The sequence below is a fragment of the Pelophylax lessonae genome, assembly GCF_965119305.1.
Source record: "Pelophylax lessonae genome assembly, chromosome: 4".
In the NCBI taxonomy this organism is placed as follows: Eukaryota; Metazoa; Chordata; class Amphibia; order Anura; family Ranidae; genus Pelophylax; species Pelophylax lessonae.
In genome coordinates, this window is record NC_138771.1 from 20303139 (window position 1) to 20323242 (window position 20104).

Sequence of the window (20104 nt, forward strand, 5' to 3'; positions counted from 1 at the left end):
AAGAAAATATATTTATGACTGTTCATACCATGTATTTGATCACTGGATGGAGAAGTGACGGTTTGTGGGTGCCCTATGCTTGGCGGGGTGGGGTGTTTATGAGTAGTGGGTGCTTAGGATGGGCTTATATAGATACAGGGCATATAATAATTCTGTCCTCCAACATTACACTGACAATGACGAACACAAAGTACAACGTGAACATGGTGAATCCCAGAAACTTGTTCATTCTCCACTTGCAGGTAGCGATGGAGAATATAACAAAGAGGAGCATAAGGAACAGGAGGACGATGGCGCAGAACAGGCCGTTGCTGCTGACCGCCACGGGACTGAAACCGTTAAACATGGAGAAGAGGAACCAGGGGACCGGTAACCTGCCAACAAAAGAGAGACACATGGAGCCTTGTTTAGTAATGGGTTCACAATATAAACTGCCTGCGTTGCCCTAAAACAAACAAATACAAATTTTCATTCTGCCACTGTAATTTTCCAGCAAAGTATAAAAGCCCATTGGGTATAATTGGTGAAAACTTTCCATGGAAGACATGTTACCATTCACAGCCAGTCACATTTCATCTTTGAAATGACTTCCCTTGTCCTTGTGAGCAAGTGAGGAGTGGTGAAACGCGTCAAGGAAGCTTGGTTTCGGGTTAGAGACATTGCTGTATGCAGTCAATTTATTGATTAAAAATACTGCAAGAATAATCCATAGTCCATATTTTATATCAAAAATGAAAAAGAGAAACAAAATCATACCAAATACTTAATCACTTGCCGACCACCAGCAGCGGGCTGGGCTCCCCCAGACATTGTGATGTGCACATGCGCACTATGCGCCTCTCCTTGTGCTCTGAAACCGATGTGTCCACCATACACAGCGGATTACGGTGATTGGTATTGAGTTGCTGTGACCGGTCCAGATACCACTACGCTATGCGATCACACGTCACTTAGTAAGCAAGAGTCCTGGATGGAATCCATTTATGACATTGTTTACTACTGTCTGTGTGATCTGTAATTGGTCACCAGTGATCACATGGTACCTGGGCCAATCACAGCACCCTGTACCGTGTGATAGCTGTGAGCAAATCACAGTATCACAATAGTAAACAATGAGTCAAGAATGAAAGCCATTCGTGACAGTTTAAAATGATTGCTGCTACAGTCATCATCACTGTAACAACCAATCACAGTGTAAAAAAAAAAACAAAAAACCCTGATCTCTCCCCCCCACTCCCCCGAGTAGTACACTGTCACTAAAAAATGAATAAAAAAAAATTGAATATCAAATTATTATTATTTTTTTTACATACAGTCAGTATCACTGACCAGTCAAATGATGACGCTGTACTGCACAGGTGACAGTATGTAAAAAAAAAAAAAATGTTTTATTTAATTTCTTCATTTTTTAAAAATTGTGACAAAAAATTACAGCTTCAAAAAACTCGCCATGCCTCTTACTTAATTGTCTACTTTCCAAAAAGGGGTCATTTGGGCTTATTCGTACTGTTCTGGCCTTTTAGGGCCTCAAGAAATGAGATAGACCGTTAGTACATCAGGACCGATTAATTTTCGCACATATGTACCATAGATTGAAGACTCTACAACTTTCCCGCAGACTAAATATACACTGATTTGTGTTATTTTTTCCGAAAGAAATGTAGCAGAATACATTTTGGCCTAAATTTATGAAGAAAGATCATTTGTTTACTTAATTTTATAACAGAAACTAAGAAAACGTGTTTGGTTTTTTGTTCAAAATTTTTAAACTTTTTTTTTTTTTATAGCAAGTAATAAAAACCCCAGTGTTGAGTAAATACCACCAAAAAAAAGCTCTATTTGTGGGGAAAAAAAATTGATAATCGAATTTGCGTACAGTGTTTTCCAGTTACAGTAGCACAGTGATCAATAGCAAAATATGCCTTGGTCATGGGAGTAAGGGTCCATTCACACTAGCGCGACTTGTCAGGCGACTTGGTCGCCTGACAAGTCGCGGTCGGTCGGTCGCCATTGAATAGTACAGGAGCCGTTCTAATAGGAGTGACACAAGTCGCTCCGACTTAGAAAAAGGGTCCTGTACTACTTTGGGGCGACCTGGAGGCGACTTGCATTGACTTCAATTATACGAAGTCCGTGCAAGTCGCTGTGCACCGCGACTTCACAGGTCGCCCCACAAAGTCGTGTTGTGCCAGTCTGAATGGGCGCTTAATCCTTCCAGAGGTCAAGTGGATAAAAATAAGACAATCCACAACCCTCCACTATAATTAAAATGACAATATTGCCACTTCAACGCTTCCATAAGCCCAGATCACTCACACCATGCTACCTATGGCTAGTTTGAAACTCCTGGATCTACACTGAAAATTTCCCAGAATTCTCAAAACATCACCTTTAAAACTGGCCATATACCAGTAGACTTGAATGTTGGTTCAATTTTCTAATGGTTAGTGTGGTTATATTGATATCCGTTTTTGACCATAGTGACAAGATAATTCAAAGAGCAGTATGGAAAATTTTTCTCTTAATGAATAAATGTCTAACTGTGAATGTGGTTTTTGTTCAGGAAAAGTCATACATATTGTGATGAAACCTATTTGATACGTCTGGGATTTCAAATAGCAGATCTGGATGAATTTTAAGAGATTTCAAATTAAATTAGTTGACTCAATGATGGCAAGAAAGAAAGTCTTGATGAACGATTTTTCTACAAGCGTTCAAATGAAAATCTGCTTGTAAAATATTAGCATGCATAAAGAAAGGGATGTATTCCAGAGATAAGACTATAATCCTTCTACTTTATACAACTCTGGTCCGACCACATCTGGAGTATTCTGTCCAGTTCTCGTCGCCAGTCCTCAGGAGGGATGTGTTGGAGCTGGAGAGAGTCCAGAGAAGGGCAACTAAACTAATTAGGGGATTGGAGGACCTTAATTATGAAGAGCGTCTGCATACAATGCGATTAGAGGAGAAGCGTTTTAACCTCAGCCAACGTGGGGGGTTCTTTACTGTTAGAGCTACAAGATTGTGGAATTCTCTACCACAAGAGGTGGTTTCTGCGGGAAGTATGGTGGCTTTCAAAAGACTATTAGACATACATTTCAAGGATCAGAACATTCAGGGCTATGTGAGAGGATTACGGCCACACACACCTATACAGGTTGAACTGAATGGACTATTGTCTTTATTCAACCTCACCTACTATGTAACTATTTAACTATGTATGTATGGCCAGCTTAAAGTGGTTCTAAAGGCTGAAGGTTTTTTACCTTTATGCATTAAGGTAAAAAACTTTTTTCTCAGCCCCCCCACCTCCTTCCTTATACTTACCTGACCCCCATCTTGATCCAGGGATGTGCATGAGAGCAATGGGTCCCCTGGGTCCCCCTCTCCTCATTGGCTCACACAGTCAATCAAAACCAGTGAGCCATATAGGATAGAGTGGGGGGGGGGGGTGGGCCAAGCAGAGCCGCACTCTGTGAATGGACAGTGTGCAATCACAGGAGCGCAGCTTGGGAGCAAGCCTGCTCAAGTGCCCTCATAGTAAGAGGCTTGCTATTGGGGGCACTTGGCAGTGGGAAGGAGCTGGGACCAGCGTTAGGGACCCATAAAGAAGAGGATCTGGGCTATGCTGTGCAAAACCATTACACAAAGCAGATGTGTAAAGCATGTTTGTTGCTTTTTGTTTTGTTTTTTTAAACAAAATTCCAGCCTTTATAATCACTCAGTCTAAGGCATCACAGGTGTCACTCCAACATTTGTTTAAGAAAATTGCTCCACCTTTATAGCCGCATAGTCCATCCAGACATTGCTTGGTAGCTTCTGCTAAAATTTACTGTAGCAATAAAGGATGTTGCACGTCCTAGCCCTAGAACGTCAATGGTTGTGATGGTGCTGGCGGCTGGCCCGTCTGCACCATAGCAACTGATGATGCTGATCCAGGACAAATTGGGTCCCTTGGTCGTGGCACCCCAGGGGAACCCAGACGGCACCTTGGTTGAGAAACAATGCAATAGAATATGTTTATAAAATAATTTGCCGAATCATGTGGCTGAAGTCTACATAAAGCATGATTTAGTGTTACCTGTGATGCCCTAAAGTGAATATAAAGGATCGAATTGAAAAAAAAAAACAAAAAACATGCTTTACACACCTGCTTTTTGTAATGGTTTTGCATATTGAGCCCTGATCCTCTTCTTTATGGGTCCCCGCCGCCGGTCCTGGCTCCTACCCACTGCCAAGTGCCCCAAATAGCAACCCTCTTGCTATGGGGACACTTGAGCAGGTTTGCTCCCAAGCTGTGCTCCTATGATTGCACATTGTCCATTCACACACAGAGTGCGGTTTTCTCAACAGGTTTCCATGGAACTCTAGGGTTCCTCCAGACGTTGCTGGGGGTTCCTTGAGCAATGAGCAATATCTGCCTCTCAGGTAAGTTCCCACTGACACCATTGATCTTTTTAGCTATCAGTATGGGGGAATTATTCCCAAGGTCCACAAGTGTAAGGAGCATTCTTCCCACTGACCATCACACCAATCTATAAAGAGATGTAGATATAGGAATTTTTAGCAGGAGTTCCTTGAGACCGGAATATTATTTTAAGGGTTTCTCTGTGTTGAAAAGGTTGAGAAAGACTAGTTTAGAGGTTCAGTTGTATGACACTACACAGGCTCTGGAGTTTACAGAGAACAATGCCAAAAAACTTGCAATGAGTGGCAGTGCTATTGTCAAAATACCTGATTAACCACTTAAGCCCACGGAGGATTTGGCTGCTAAAGGACCAGGGTTTTTTTTGCGATTTTTTACTGCGTGACTTTAACGGACAATTGCGCGGTCGTGCGACGCTGTACCTAAACTAATTTGACGTCCTTTTTTTCCCCACAAACAGAGCTTTCTTTTGGTGGTATTTGATCACCTGTGCGATTTTTTGATCACGCGCTATAAACAAAAAAAGAGCGTAAATTTTGCAAAAATAACAATATTTTTCACATTTTTTTATATGAAACTCCCCAAAAAAAATGTAAAAATCAAAATTTTTTAACATTTTTCGGCCAATTTGTTTTATGCTACCTATGTTTGGTAAAAAAAATCGCAAAAAGCGTATTTTGATTGGTTTGCGCAAATGTTATCGCATTTACTAACAAAGGGAAAGATTTTTGTCATTTTTGGTGTTTTTTTTTTAACGCGTAATGGCGGCGATCTGCGATTTTTTTTTCGGTACTGCGACATTGCGGCGGACAGATCGGACCCTTGACTGACATTTTTTACACTTTTGGGGGTACCAGTGACATTACTGCAGTAATCAGTGCTATATATATGCACTGTTACTGCAAAAATGACACTGGCAGGGAAGGGGTTAACTTTATTGGACAGGGAGGGGTTAAGTGTGTCTTAGGGGCGTGATTCTAACTGTGCAGGGACATTGCTATTGGTGTAAAAGCAAAGATCAACAGTTCTACATAGTAGAACGGTCAGATCTTCACTTTTACACAGGGAGAACTGACAGGCAGCTTGTTTACACAAGCCGCTCTGTCTTTCTCCCTTCACAGGAGCGATCGCAGTGTGACTGGCGGACATCGAGTCACACGCACTGACTTGTCTGTGAACGAGCCGCAGGGGGCGCGCGCCTCGGCGGGCACGCGCCCGCCCGCAATAGGCTCGCAAGTCAGTGACAGGCGAGTGACGTATCGATACGTCACTCTGCCTGGCCGGGGCTGACCGCCGCAGTATATAGTCGTGCGGCGGTCGGCAACCGGTTAATAGGAGAGGACAAGGGAAAATGACCAACCTTGTTCTGACCTCTCTAACGAATACCATTTACAACAGTTGTGTGCGTAGAGGTATCTCTGAACACACAGAACTTTGAACCGAAGGGCCACAAGCAACAGTAAACCATAAGGGCCCCCTGGTATCAGCTGAGGGTACTGTTGGCACAGGATCACCAAAACTGGATTAGTCACACCAGTGAACAGACAAGATGTTGGGGTCAGAATTGGTCATTCATAGCATGAATCCATTAATTGTCTGCTGGTGGTGACCACGATCATTCTTTTTATAACTGCCTGTCCCTCCCAATAACAAGTGTAAATGAGGCCTATGTGAATTTGGGCTGGAAGGTAATTAAAGGGGTGCAACAAAAGCAGAAAGTGAAATATGATGAAGTACTAGCAATCACATCAGCGGTGATTCACTAATAGGCCGTTCCTTTTGCCAAGGGGAGTTTGCACCTTGCCTAGTGAATGTGGGGAAATTTCACTTTGCAAAGAATACCCAATAACATTCAAATTATTAGATTTAACAAACGTTCAAAACAAAGGGCCAGCTATCTGCTCTTCAAACTTTAGGGGCCCGGAACTGTGGCCAGCAGGAGTAGAAAATGCCCTGGCATCAGTTGGAGTAAACAATGCCATAGGCTTGGTGGTCAGTGGGAGTAAAAAAGAATGGTGTCAGTGGGAGGAATAGTGCCCCATCATTGGTGTCAATGGGAAGAATAGTGCCCCATCATTGGTGTCAGTGGGAGGAATAGTGCCCCATCATTGGTGTCAGTGGGAGGAATAGTGCCCCATCATTGGTGTCAGTGGGAGGTATAGTGCCCCATCATTGGTGTCAGTGGGAGGAATAGTGCCCCATTATTGGTATTAGTAGAAGGAATAGTGCCCCATCATTGGTATCAGTAGAAGGAATAGTGCCCCATCATTGGTGTCAGTGGGAGAAATAGTGCCACATCATTGGTGTCAGTGGGAGGAATAGTTCCCCATCATTGGTGTCAGTGGGAGGAATAGTGCCCCATCATTGGTGTCAGTGGGAGGAATAGTGCCCCATCATTGGTGTCAGTGGGAGGTATAGTGCCCCATCATTGGTGTCAGTGGGAGGAATAGTGCCCCATCATTGGTATCAGTAGAAGGAATAGTGCCCCATCATTGGTATCAGTAGAAGGAATAGTGCCCCATCATTGGTGTCAGTGGGAGGAATAGTGCCACATCATTGGTGTCAGTGGGAGGAATAGTTCCCCATCATTGGTGTCAGTGGGAGGAATAGTGCCACATCATTGGTGTCAGTGGGAGGAATAGTGCCCCATCATTGGTAGTAGTGGGAGGAATAGTGCCCCATCATTGATGTCAGTGGGAGGAATAGTGCCCCATCATTGGTGTCAGTGGGAGGAATAGTGCCCCATCATTGGTGTCAGTGGGAGGAATAGTTCCCCATCATTGGTGTCAGTGGGAGGAATAGTGCCCCATCATTGGTGTCAGTGGGAGGAATAGTGCCCCATCATTGGTGTCAGTGGGAGGAATAGTGCCACATCATTGGTGTCAGCGGGAGGAATAGTGCCCCATCATTGGTGTCAGTGGGAGGAATAGTGCTCCATCATTGGTGTCAGTGGGAGAATTTGTTTCCCATCACTGGTATCAGTGGAAGCAATAGTGCTTCAAGGGCCAGCTAAAGCAATGGGCCACATCCGACCCAAGGGCTGCAGTTTGGAGACCCCTGACCTTTAGTATTGACACAGAAAGTAGAATAAAATATTGAAATATATAACTGCTCAGTTACACTCATATGTAGGGTAATTTATTTTTGGCATCCATCCCAAATTAATTGGAAAAAAACCTGGAAAAAATCCTAGAAAAAGATTTCCCAGAAAAAAATGGGGAAAGGGGATGTTTGAGATGCCTTGTAAATAGGGTTACATAGAAAATTTACAAAGATGTTTGAAGCAAAAGATATATGTAAAAAGCGAAGAACTTTATTGCATAATTACAAAAAGGCAGTCTAAAGAGACTTGCATGTACAATTATCAGAAAGAAAAGTTACATCAATTTCTAAAAAACCTTCAGTACATAGTCAAACACGGACATAAAGAGGTGGATATCACAAAACATATGGATGATGACACGGAGTGACAAGGTTTCGGACCCCCGAACCCCAACTTGTTTCAACTTTAACAAAGTCTTCCTCAGGGGGTGTATTGGTCCGCAGTTCCCTCAGCACATATCTGTATACAGTATATAGTACATAGAACAAATAAATAATCTATATCATACAGTGTATCTGTAATACCAATGCAGATGAATGCAGAACTTACATTGATATGTGGTCCACCCACATCTACATCATAGATCCACCAATTATATACTGTAAGGTTGTGTAATCCAAAAGGCCCGGGAACATACCAGGATGGCGGTCCTATGTACTGAAGGTTTTTTAGAAATTGATGTGACTTTTTTTATGATAATTGTACATGCAAGTCTCTTTAGACTGCCTTTTTGTAATTATGCAATAAAGTTCTTTGCTTTTTACATATATTTTTTGCTTCATACATCTTTGTAAATTTTCTATGTAACCCTATTTACAAGGCATCTCAAACATCCCCTTTCCCCCCTTTTTTTCTGGGGAAATCTTTTTCTAGGATTTTTTCCTGGTTTTTTGCAGAATAAAATATTGAGTTGGGCAACAATGATGATACAAATGTCCATGGCGCCATTGCTACCTAATTGCACTAGGGAACTGGGTGTACTGGGCCATGAATAGTACACATCCTTTCTATATACTCACCCTACAGTGATATCAAATATGTTGCTGCCCACAGAGCTGGACACGGCCATGTCTCCTAGGCCTTTCCTTGCCACTATGACACTCGTGATAAGATCCGGGATTGATGTGCCGGCGGCAAGTATTGTCAGACCCATAATCTCTTCCGAAATGCCAATGGTTTCCCCAACCTGGTCAAAAGATAACACGGATATCAGCAAGTTTATTCAGTTCCTAAAATATAGACAACATAGATGAAAAGAAAACCAACACACTCAGATAGAAAACCTCAATACACACCATCCAGTACCCACAGTTTATCCATTTTGGATAGAGTAGAGTCTCATTCACAGGTATGCCCACTTGAGGCCTACATTTACCTGCACAAGGATGCACGGGTGTTCCATACATCCCTATGCAGGCAGTCCCACTTGTGTCAGTTGGGATGCAGCGGCTGCCGGGACACAGGCACTGCTCCCAATCTGATATCCATGTGAGTGTGGGTGCACAGCCCTATTTACTAAAACTGAAGAGGGCAAAATCTGGTGCAGATCTGCATGGTAGCCAATCAGCTTCTAACTTCAGCTTGTTCAATTAAGCTTTGACAATGAAACTTGGGAGCTGATTGGTTTTTATGCAGAGCTGCACCAGATTGTGCACTCTCCAGTTTTAGTGAATCTACCCCACTGTCTGTTGTTTCCCCTTTCCTCTGTAATGTCATGTCACTTTACAGGCAGATTTATACTCTGTTTATTATACTCTGCTCAGAAAAAAAAATGAAAGGAACGCTTTGAAAACACATCAGATCTCAATGGGGAAAATTATCATGCTGGGATATCTATACTGGTATGGACTGGGTAATGTGTTAGGATCTTTATTGGTATGGACTGGGTAAGGTGTTAGGATCTATACTGGTATGGACTGGGTAATGTGTTAGGATCTATACTGGTATGGACTGGGTAATGTGTTAGGATCTATACTGGTATGGACTGGGTAATGTGTTAGGATCTATACTGGTATGGACTGGGTAATGTGTTAGGATCTATACTGGTATGAACTGGGTAATGTGTTAGGATCTATACTGGTATGGACTGGTTAATGTGTTAGGATCTATATTGGTATGGACTGGGTAAGGTGTTAAGATCTATACTGGTATGGACTGGGTAATGTGTTAGGATCTATACTGGTATGGACTGGGTAATGTGTTAGGATCTATACTGGTATGGACTGGGTAATGTGTTAGGATCTATACTGGTATGGACTGGGTAATGTGTTAGGATCTATACTGGTATGAACTGGGTAATGTGTTAGGATCTATACTGGTATGAACTGGGTAATGTGTTAGGATCTATTCCCGTATGGACTGGGTAATGTGTTAGGATCTATACTGGTATGGACTGGGTAATGTGTTAGGAAGGAAAGGATGCCACATCGTTTGATGGAAATGAAAATTATCACCCTACAGAGGGCTGAATTAAAAGACACCCCAAAAATCAAAGTGAAAAATGATGCAGCAGGCTAGTCCATTTTGCTGAAATTTCATTGCAGCAACTCAAAATGGTCCTCAGTAGTTTGTATGGCCCCCACGTGCTTGTATGCATGCCGGACAACGTCAGGGAATGCTCCTAATGAGACAATGGATGGTGTCCTGGGGTATTTCCTCCCAGATCTGGACCAGGACATCACTGAGCTCCTGAACAGACTGAGGTGCAACCTGGCGGCGGGTCAGGCGATTTCGATTTAGGTCAGGCGAGTGTGGGGGGCCATTTATTGGGATCAATTCCTTCATCCTCCAGGAACTGGCTGCATACTCTCACCACATGAGGCCGGGCATTGTCGTGCACCAGGAGGAACCCAGGACCCACTGCAACAGTGTAGGGTCTTACAATGGGTCCAAGGATTTCATCCCGATACCTAATGGCAGTCAGGGTGCCATTGTCTAGCTTGTAGAGGTCTGTGCGCCCCTCCATGGATATGCATCCCTAGACCAGCACTGACCCACCACCAAAGCGGTTATGCTGAACGATGTTACAGGCAGCATAACGTTCTCCACAGCTTCTCCAGACCCTTTCACCTCGGTCACATGTGCTCAGGGTGAACCTGCTCTCCTCTGTGAAAAGCACAGGGCGCCAGTGGTGGACCTGCCAATTCTGGTGTTTAATGGCAAATGCCAATCTGGCTCCACAGTGGCAAGCAGTAAGCACAGGGCCCACTAGAGTACATCGGACCCTCAGGCCACCTTCATGAAGTCTGTTTCTGATTGGTCAGAGACATTCACACCAGTGGCCTGCTGGAAGTCATTTTGTAGGGCTCTGGCAGTGCTCATCCTGTTCCTCCTTGCACAAAGGATACCGGTCTTGCTGATGGGTTAAGGACCTTCTACGGCCCTGTCCAGCTCTCCTAGATTAACTGCCTGTCTCCTGAAATTTCCTCCATGCTTATGAGACTGTGCTGGGAGACACAGCAAACCTTCTGGCAATGGCACATATTGATGTGCAATCCTGGAGGAGTTTGACTGCCTGTGCAACCTCTATAGGGTCCAGGTATCACCTCATGCTACCAGTAGTGCAGGGCCAGCCCTACCATGGGTCCCGGTGGGTCCATTGGACCCAGGCGGCACTCTGATAGGGGTGGCAAATCAGTGGCGGACTGGAAGAGAAGCAGGGGCGGTATGTGAAGCGGAGGAGAGAGAAGCACGGGCGGTATGTGGAGCAGAGGAGCGAGATGCACGGGCGGTATGTGGAGCGGAGGAGCGAGAAGCACGGGCGGTATGTGGAGCGGAGGAGCGAGAAGCACGGGCGGTATGTGTAGCGAAAGAGAGGCATCGGCATGTGTGCTGGGAGCTGCAGGGTTTGGGGAACTTCGGCTTCTCAGCTGCGGCTGAAGCTGCAGACTTCTTCTCTCTCCCGGCCCGCCCACCACCTGTAGCACAGAGCCAACAGCGTTTTGGAGAACTTCCTTTGCCTCTGTGATATGTCAGGTGGTGGACAGGGACAGAAGTCCTCTAACGGCCGCTGCCGATCCATCCGGACCCGATTGTTACTGTGCGGGCAGCGGGTGACAGTTGACTTGCTGCAGGCTGTCCTAGAAGGAGGGGATCCATCATCCGCACACTGCTCCCTATTGCGTCCCTGAGCTTGTCCCACACATGCTGCCCCTCTCTCTCTGCCAGTGTACTGCATCTGAGATGTAAGGGCGGGAAAATTAAGCAGCAAACAGAAAGTCCCCCCCCCCTCTTTCTCTCCCTGCCCTCTCTCTGGTGGCACATGATAGTGGCAAGTGACAAGCTTCATCCGAAGGCAGGTGACATGGCAAGTGACAAGCTGCATCCGAAGGCAGGTGACATGGCAAGTGACAAGCTGCATCTGAAGGCAGGTGACATGGCAAGTGACAAGCTGCATCTGAAGGCAGGTGACATGGCAAGTGACAAGCTGCATCTGAAGGCAGGTGACGTGGCAAGCGACAAGCTGCATCCGAAGGCAGGTGACATGGCAAGTGACAAGCTGCATCTGAAGGCAGGTGACATGGCAAGTGACAAGCTTCATCCGAAGGCAGGTGACATGGCAAGTGACAAGCTGCATCCGAAGGCAGGTGACATGGCAAGTGACAAGCTGCATCTGAAGGCAGGTGACATGGCAAGTGACAAGCTGCATCCGAAGGCAGGTGACATGGCAAGTGACAAGCTGCATCCGAAGGCAGGTGACATGGCAAGTGACAAGCTGCATCTGAGGGCAGGTGACATGGCAAGTGACAAGCTGCATCTGAAGGCAGGTGACGTGGCAAGTGACAAGCTGCATCCGAAGGCAGGTGACCTGGCAAGTGACAAGCTGCATCCAAAGGCAGGTGACATGGCAAGCGACAAGCTGCATCTGAAGGCAGGTGACACGGCAAGTGACAAGCTGCATCTGAAGGCAGGTGACGTGGCAAGTGACAAGCTGCATCCGAAGGCAGGTGACATGGCAAGTGACAAGCTGCATCTGAAGGCAGGTGACGTGGCAAGTGACAAGCTGCATCCGAAGGCAGGTGACATGGCAAGTGACAAGCTGCATCTGAAGGCAGGTGACGTGGCAAGTGACGAGATGCATCCGATGGCAGGTGACATGGCAAGTGATAAGCTGCATCTGAAGGCAGGTGACGTGGCAAGTGACGATCTGCATCCGAAGGCAGGTGACATGGCAAGTGACAAGCTGCATCGGAAGGCAGGTGACGTGGCAAGTGACGAGCTGCATCCGAAGGCAGGTGACATGGCAAGTGACAAGCTGCATCCGAAGGCAGGTGACATGGCAAGTGACAAGCTGCATCCGAAGGCAGATGACATGGCAAGTGATGAGCTGCATCCGAAGGCAGGTGACATGGCAAGTGACAAGCTGCATCTGAAGGCAGATGACATGGCAAGTGACAAGCTGCATCTGAAGGCAGGTGACGAGCTGCATCCGAAGGCAGGTGACATGGCAAGTGACAAGCTGCATCCAAAGGCAGGTGACGTGGCAAGTGACAAGCTGCATCTGGTGTCAGGCGACGTGGCAAGTGACAAGCTTCATCAGGTGGAAGGCGACGTGGCAAGTGACAAGCTGCATCTGGTGTCAGGCGATGTTGCAAGTGACAAGCTGCATCAGGTGGAAAGTGACGTGGCAAGTGACAAGCTGCATCTGGTGGAAGGCGACGTGGCAAGTGGCAAGCTGCATCTAGTGGCAGGTGACATTGCAAGCTGCATCAGGTGGAAGGTGACGTAGCAAGTGACATGCTCCATTTGGTGGCAGGCGACGTGGCAAGTGACACGCTCCATCTGGTGGCAGGCGACGTGGCAAGTGACAAGCTGCATCCTGGTGGCAAGTGACAAGCTCAGAGTTCCCACTAATTCTGCATTATGGTGAGTTGAACTATTTTATTATATATTACAATGTAGTAATAGAAATAATGTGGTTTGATCATCCTGACACTATATCAAGCATGGTGTCGGGATGATTTAAGTATTAACACCAGCCATTCGCCCGCCAAATCACCCCCGCCGCTGATCAACCCTGAGACTACATTTCCCCCCCCGTCCGTCCTTGCAAAATTGTCCCTGAATAGCATTTTGGAAATGTTGTCACCCTAGGGGGGGGCAGGGTGCCAAATTCCCCCTGAGCCGCTCTGATGTCCCATACCCCCAGGCTGTGCATGCCCACTGTCCCATCCCAGCCAATGGCAGGAAGGTGCCAGTAGCTGAGCGGGCTCCTCAGCTCGCTCCGTGTGGAAAAGATAGTTTTGGGTGCAAACGTTTGCAGGCTATCGAGCAGCCACTGGTGGTGATGGAGGTTGGGGCCAGAAGGCTGTTTGTTAACCTCACCAGCCTGTGTGTGTTCTGGGGCCGGACCTGCACACTCGCATGGAGGAGGAGGACACAGGCATGCACATGGGGGGTAGAAGAACCAAAGCCACGGGAGAACTCATAAAGTGAGGGGGGAGACTTCTTATGTAAAGAGGGATTCTGACATAAATGTAGACTTCTGATGTAAGTAGGGACTGCTGACGCAAAGGGGGACTCCTAATGTAAAGGGGGGGGGGGGCTTCTGGTGTAAAAGAAGACTCTTGATGTTAGATAGGGGGCTCCTGATGCTAAGTATGGAGCTTCTGATGTTAAGGAGGGACTCTTTATGTGAAGTGGGGTGCTGTTGCATGTAAATCTGACTTCCTGATAAATTTAATTTTAGTTTTTATTATCATGATATAAAATAATGGACGTGGGGCCTTTTAGTGGGCATGATTTTTTTTTTTTTTTGGGGGGGGGGCAGCATTACATTCTTGGACCCAGGCAGCACAATGTCTTGGGCCAGCCCTGCAGTAGTGACACTGACCCTAGCCAAATGCAAAACTACTGAAAAGATGAGTAGGGAAAAAAATGTCAGTGGCCTCCACCTGTAAAACCATTCCTGTTTTGGAGGTCGTCCCGTCGTTGCCCATCTAATGACTCGAAAAATATCCCAGGAGATTAATTGACTTGATGCTATACGCTGTTTGAAAAGTGTTCTTTTTATGTTTTTGAGTAGTGTAGTATATGGAACTTCCATGAAGTCTATGTTCCAGAAGGCGCGTGCCCCCTGCTTACCAATATAAAAAAGGGCCTCTCTAGGATCCACTATGTAACAATTTATGTATCCATGATCATTTTTAACGTTACTTATTGCCCCCTAAAAAAGCCTGTGAACCTCTTTTCACCGTCCTCTGAAAATTGATCCACCTTGGATCATTTTTTGAGAGTGGTGATAATTGGGTTGCCACCTCATCCCTTTAAACCCGAACATATAGTAATTACACAGGTTCTGTGGCTGATTAAGGTGGTAATTGAACTCACTGAGTGCCTTATCTGCATTAACTTAGCCTTAGAACCTGTGTAATTAATATATGTTTGGGTTTAAAGGAATGATGTGGCAACCCTAGGCGGTAAGCTCTGCCACTAGTGTGAAAGAAGCATTATAGTGGTCATACACACTTCAATTTTTTTTTTTTTTATCTGCAATCTCTGATCATCTCTTGTATCACATCTGCAATCTCTGACCATCTCTTGTATAACAGGCAAATAATAATAGATAAAAATTCAGCGCAACTGTATAAAATAATATAATAGAAAGCTGCTATGCACTAAAGGATCAATAAACCAAAAGTCCCAATAACAAATATATAACAAAAAGTGCAGCGCTATCAAATATGGATTATGAAGAAGATATCGAGGAGAGCAGTCCACAGGTGAAAATTATGGTGAAGCATGCACAAGATATAAACATTCAGTGCTCTTCAATGTGCTGGTAATCCTCCACCCAGTCTCATTAGCCTCTCACCTCACACTTAGCCCCTGTGTCACCAGACGGGCTAGTAAGACAAACTTTCTCCAAGGATATCACAAATATAGATCAAATCAGTATTCCTCTTCATCAGAAGATAAGGCTCACAGGTAACAGATCACAGGTCCATAAAGCGGGTCACAGGTCCATAGGAAAACAAAGGTCCGGACATAGTGCATTACCGCAATAAATTACTTTATTGAACATAGCATAAAATCATAAAAATTACCTTGTAAAGCACTATACAAGTGCATGTGATGAGCAGATTGTATTACACACAGCGGTCTCGACCGCAATGGATGGCGGGTGACTTCACCGGCCCCTCCCCCTTCGCACGCGTTACGTCCCACTGCACGGGACTTCCTCAGCTGAGCTGAGGAAGTCCCGTGCAGTGGGACGTAACGCGTGCGAAGGGGGAGGGGCCGGTGAAGTCACCCGCCATCCATTGCGGTCGAGACCGCTGTGTGTAATACAATCTGCTCATCACATGCACTTGTATAGTGCTTTACAAGGTAATTTTTATGATTTTATGCTATGTTCAATAAAGTAATTTATTGCGGTAATGCACTATGTCCGGACCTTTGTTTTCCTATGGACCTGTGACCCGCTTTATGGACCTGTGATCTGTTACCTGTGAGCCTTATCTTCTGATGAAGAGGAATACTGATTTGATCTATATTTGTGATATCCTTGGAGAAAGTTTGTCTTACTAGCCCGTCTGGTGACACAGGGGCTAAGTGTGAGGTGAGAGGCTAATGAGACTGGGTGGAGGATTACCAGCACATTGAAGAGCACTGAATGTTTATATCTTGTGCATGCTTCACCATAATTTTCACCTGTGGACTGCTCTCCTCGATATCTTCTTCATAATCCATATTTGATAGCGCTGCACTTTTTGTTATATATCTCTTGTATAACGTCTGCAGTCTCTGACCATCTCTTGTATCATGTCTGCAGTCTCTGACCATCTCTTGTATCACGTCTGCAGTCTCTGACCATCTCTTGTATCACGTCTGCAATCTCTGACCATCTCTTGTATCACGTCTGCAGTCTCTGACCATCTCTTGTATCATGTCTGCAGTCTCTGACTATCTCTTGTATCACGTCTGCAGTCTCTGACCATCTCTTGTATCACGTCTGCAGTCTCTGACCATCTCTTGTATCATGTCTGCAGTCTCTGACCATCTCTTGTATCATGTCTGCAGTCTCTGACCATCTCTTGTATCACGTCTGCAGTCTCTGACCATCTCTTTTATCACGCCTGCAGTCTCTGACCATCTCTTGTATCATGTCTGCAGTCTCTGACCATCTCTTGTATCATGTCTGCAGTCTCTGACCATCTCTTGTATCACGTCTGCAGTCTCTGACCATCTCTTGTATCATGTCTGCAGTCTCTGACTATCTCTTGTATCACGTCTGCAGTCTCTGACCATCTCTTGTATCATGTCTGCAGTCTCTGACCTTCTCTTGTATCATGTCTGCAGTCTCTGACCGTCTCTTGTATCATGTCTGCAGTCTTTGACCATCTCTTGTATCATGTCTATATGGTTAGTAGTAATACACAGGACTTGCCACTATGGCTTACAGAGGGTGTAATCAGGGAAAGGCTGGATAAACTTAACACAAACAAATCACCAGGTCCGGATGGCGTACATCCGAGAGTACTCAAGGAACTCAGTAAGGTTATATCTAGACCACTGTTCCTGATCTTTGCTGACAGTATTAGGACAGGAGATGTACCAGGGGATTGGAGGAAAGCCAACGTGATTCCGATATTCAAAAAGGGGCAGAGGCATATCCCGGGAAATTATAGGCCTGTCAGTTTGACATCAATAATATGTAAACTTCTAGAGGGGATGATAAGGGACTATATCGTAGAGTTTGCTAAAGACAACAACATCATCAGCAGTAACCAGCACGGGTTTACAAATGGGCGTTCTTGTCAAACCAATCTCTTAGCATTCTACGAGGTGGTGAGCTGTGAGCTAGATAGGGGCAGACCAGTGGATGTGGTGTACCTGGATTTCGCAAAGGCATTTGATACAGTTCCCCACAAGCGCTTAATTTATAAAATAAGGTCGGCAGGTATCGACAGCAGGGTTTGCTCTTGGATATGGAACTGGCTGAAAGGGCGTGTCCAAAGGGTGGTAATAAACAGCGCATACTCAGACTGGTCTGAGGTAGTAAGCGGGGTCCCCCAAGGCTCAGTCCTGGGACCAACCTTGTTCAATTTATTCATAAACAGCATTGAGGTTGGGATCAGTAGTTCGATATCAGTTTTTGCAGATGACACAAAATTGGCCAGGGCAATAATTTCACAGCATGAAGCAGATATCCTACAGAATGACCTGGACAAAATAACGGAGTGGGCAACGACATGGCAAATGAGGTTTAATGTTGAGAAGTGTAAGGTTTTGCACCTGGGGACTAAAAACATAAAATCACGATACACGTTAGGAGGGGAACCCTTGGGGGAATCAAAAATGGAGAAAGATCTGGAAGTCTTGGCTGATGATAGATTAGGCAATAGCATGCAATGTCAAGCGGCAGCTGCCAAAGCCAGCAGAATATTAGCATGCATAAAGAAAGGGATGTATTCCAGAGATAAGACTATAATCCTTCCACTTTATAAAGCTCTGGTCCGACCGCATCTGGAGTATTCTGTGCAGTTCTGGTCGCCAGTCCTCAGGAGGGATGTGTTGGAGCTGGAGAGAGTCCAGAGAAGGGCAACTAAACTGATTAGGGGATTGGAGGACCTTAATTATGAAGAGCGTCTGCAATCGCTTGATTTATTCTCCCTGGAGAAGAGACGCCTGAGGGGGGACATGATAGCAATTTATAAATATCTCAATGGGGATCTCAGCTTAGAAAAAAAGCTGTTCAATCGAAGGGATTGCACGAGGACTCGAGGGCATACAATGCGATTAGAGGAGAAGCGTTTTAACCTCAGCCAACGTGGGGGGGTTCTTTACTGTGAGTTCTACAAGATTGTGGAATTCTCTACCACAAGAGGTGGTTTCTGCGGGAAGTATGGTGGCTTTCAAAAGACTCTTAGACGTACATCTCAAGGATCAGAACATTTAGGGGTATGCGAGATGATTACAGCCACACACACCTACACAGGTTGAACTGGATGGACTATTGTCTTTATTCAACCTCATCTACTATGTAACTATGTCTGCAGTCTCTGACTATTTCCCAAATTATGTCTGTGGTCTCTGACCATCTCTTGTATCATGTCTGCATTCTCTGACCATCTCTTTTGTCATGTCCACAATCTCTGACCATCTCTTGTATCATGTCCGCAGTCTCTGACCATCTCTTGTATCATGTCCGCAGTCTCTGACCATCTCTTGTATCATGTCCGCAGTCTCTGACCATCTCTTGTATCATGTCCGCAGTCTCTGACCATCTCCTGTATCATTTCTGCTGTCTCTGACCATCTCTTGTATCATGTTCACAGTCTCTGACCGTCTCTTGTATCATGTCTGCAGTCTCTGACCATCTCTTGTTTCATCCCTGGAGTCTCTGACCGTCTCTTGTATCATGTCTGCAGCTTCTGACCGTCTCTTGTATTATGCCCATGGCCTTTGACTATAACCTGTTTTGTGAGTGCCCTCTCTGATAATGAATATTCATTGAATTGAACAAACATCCCTTTGGTGATGTCTGGGGCTGTACTTGAGGCTCCCTATATCAAGCATGTTGACCACCACAGGAATAGGCTGTTGACTATTGATCAATTTTCCTATCTGAAGAGATTAATCAGAAGAGAAATTGATCACCCGCTAAAATGCGTTAATATTATTTCTACATGAAATAAGGAGCTCACCGTAAAAATTAACAATTGAACCAACATTATTTTGTCCATTAAATACTCAAATAATTAAGTACTCACCTGATGTGCCCACCACACCATGAGATATGAGAAGATAGCGATCCACATAATAGAGGCCAAAAATGTGAAGACAAATAACCTTCTTGATTTCTAAAAAATAAAGATGAAAGAAGATTTATTCTATATTTATAAATGATTCTATGAAGTTGTCAGAGATGACATAGTTGTAACATTGTTACATTCCCCTGTATACACAGAACAGGAGAAAGAGAACTCCGCAGGTCACGGCGATAGCTATTGTGCTGACCTCCCATGATGATGGGTATTGTGCTGACATCCCATGATGATGGGTATTGTACTGACCTCCCACGGTGATGGGTATTGTACTGATCTCCCATGATGATGAGTATTGTACTGATCTCCCATGATGATGAGTATGGTGATGGGTATTGCACTGACCTCCCATGATGATGGGTATTGCGCTAACCTCCCATGATGATGGGTATTGTGCTGACCTCCCATGATGATGGGTATTGTACTGATCTCCCATGATGATGGGTATTGCGCTGACCTCCCATGATGATGGGTATTGTACTGACCTCCCATGGTGATGGGTATTGTACTGACCTCCCATGGTGATGGGTATTGCACTGACCTCCCATGGTGATGGGTATTGTACTGATCTCCCATGATGATGGGTGTACTGACCTCCCATGACGAATTATAGTAATAGTAATTTATTTATTTTTTGGGGGTTGGGTGTTTTTGTATTATTATTTTTTTATTATAAATAATAATAATAATCATAGTTTTTGTATAAGTATTTTAAAATTAGAGGGTAAATATTATTTATGTATTATTACATATTATTCATTTATTTTATTTATTATTTACAATGATTTTTGTTATTTCTGTATTTAT

General features: G+C 44.9%; 1 protein-coding gene across 2 annotated transcripts in view; it reads right to left on the bottom strand.

Annotated features, from left to right (window-relative positions):
* SLC24A1 (solute carrier family 24 member 1) overlaps positions 1-20104 on the bottom strand; it is a 156954-nt gene continuing 136850 nt past the window's right edge. For both annotated transcript variants that reach the window (XM_082255257.1, XM_082255256.1), the window contains 3 exons: positions 19244-19333; positions 8549-8715; positions 1-374 (listed from right to left, as the gene is read on the bottom strand). In XM_082255257.1, coding sequence (XP_082111383.1) covers positions 125-374; positions 8549-8715; positions 19244-19333 — 507 coding nt within the window. In that variant the 3' untranslated portion in view covers positions 1-124. The remainder of the gene's footprint in view (positions 375-8548; positions 8716-19243; positions 19334-20104) is intronic.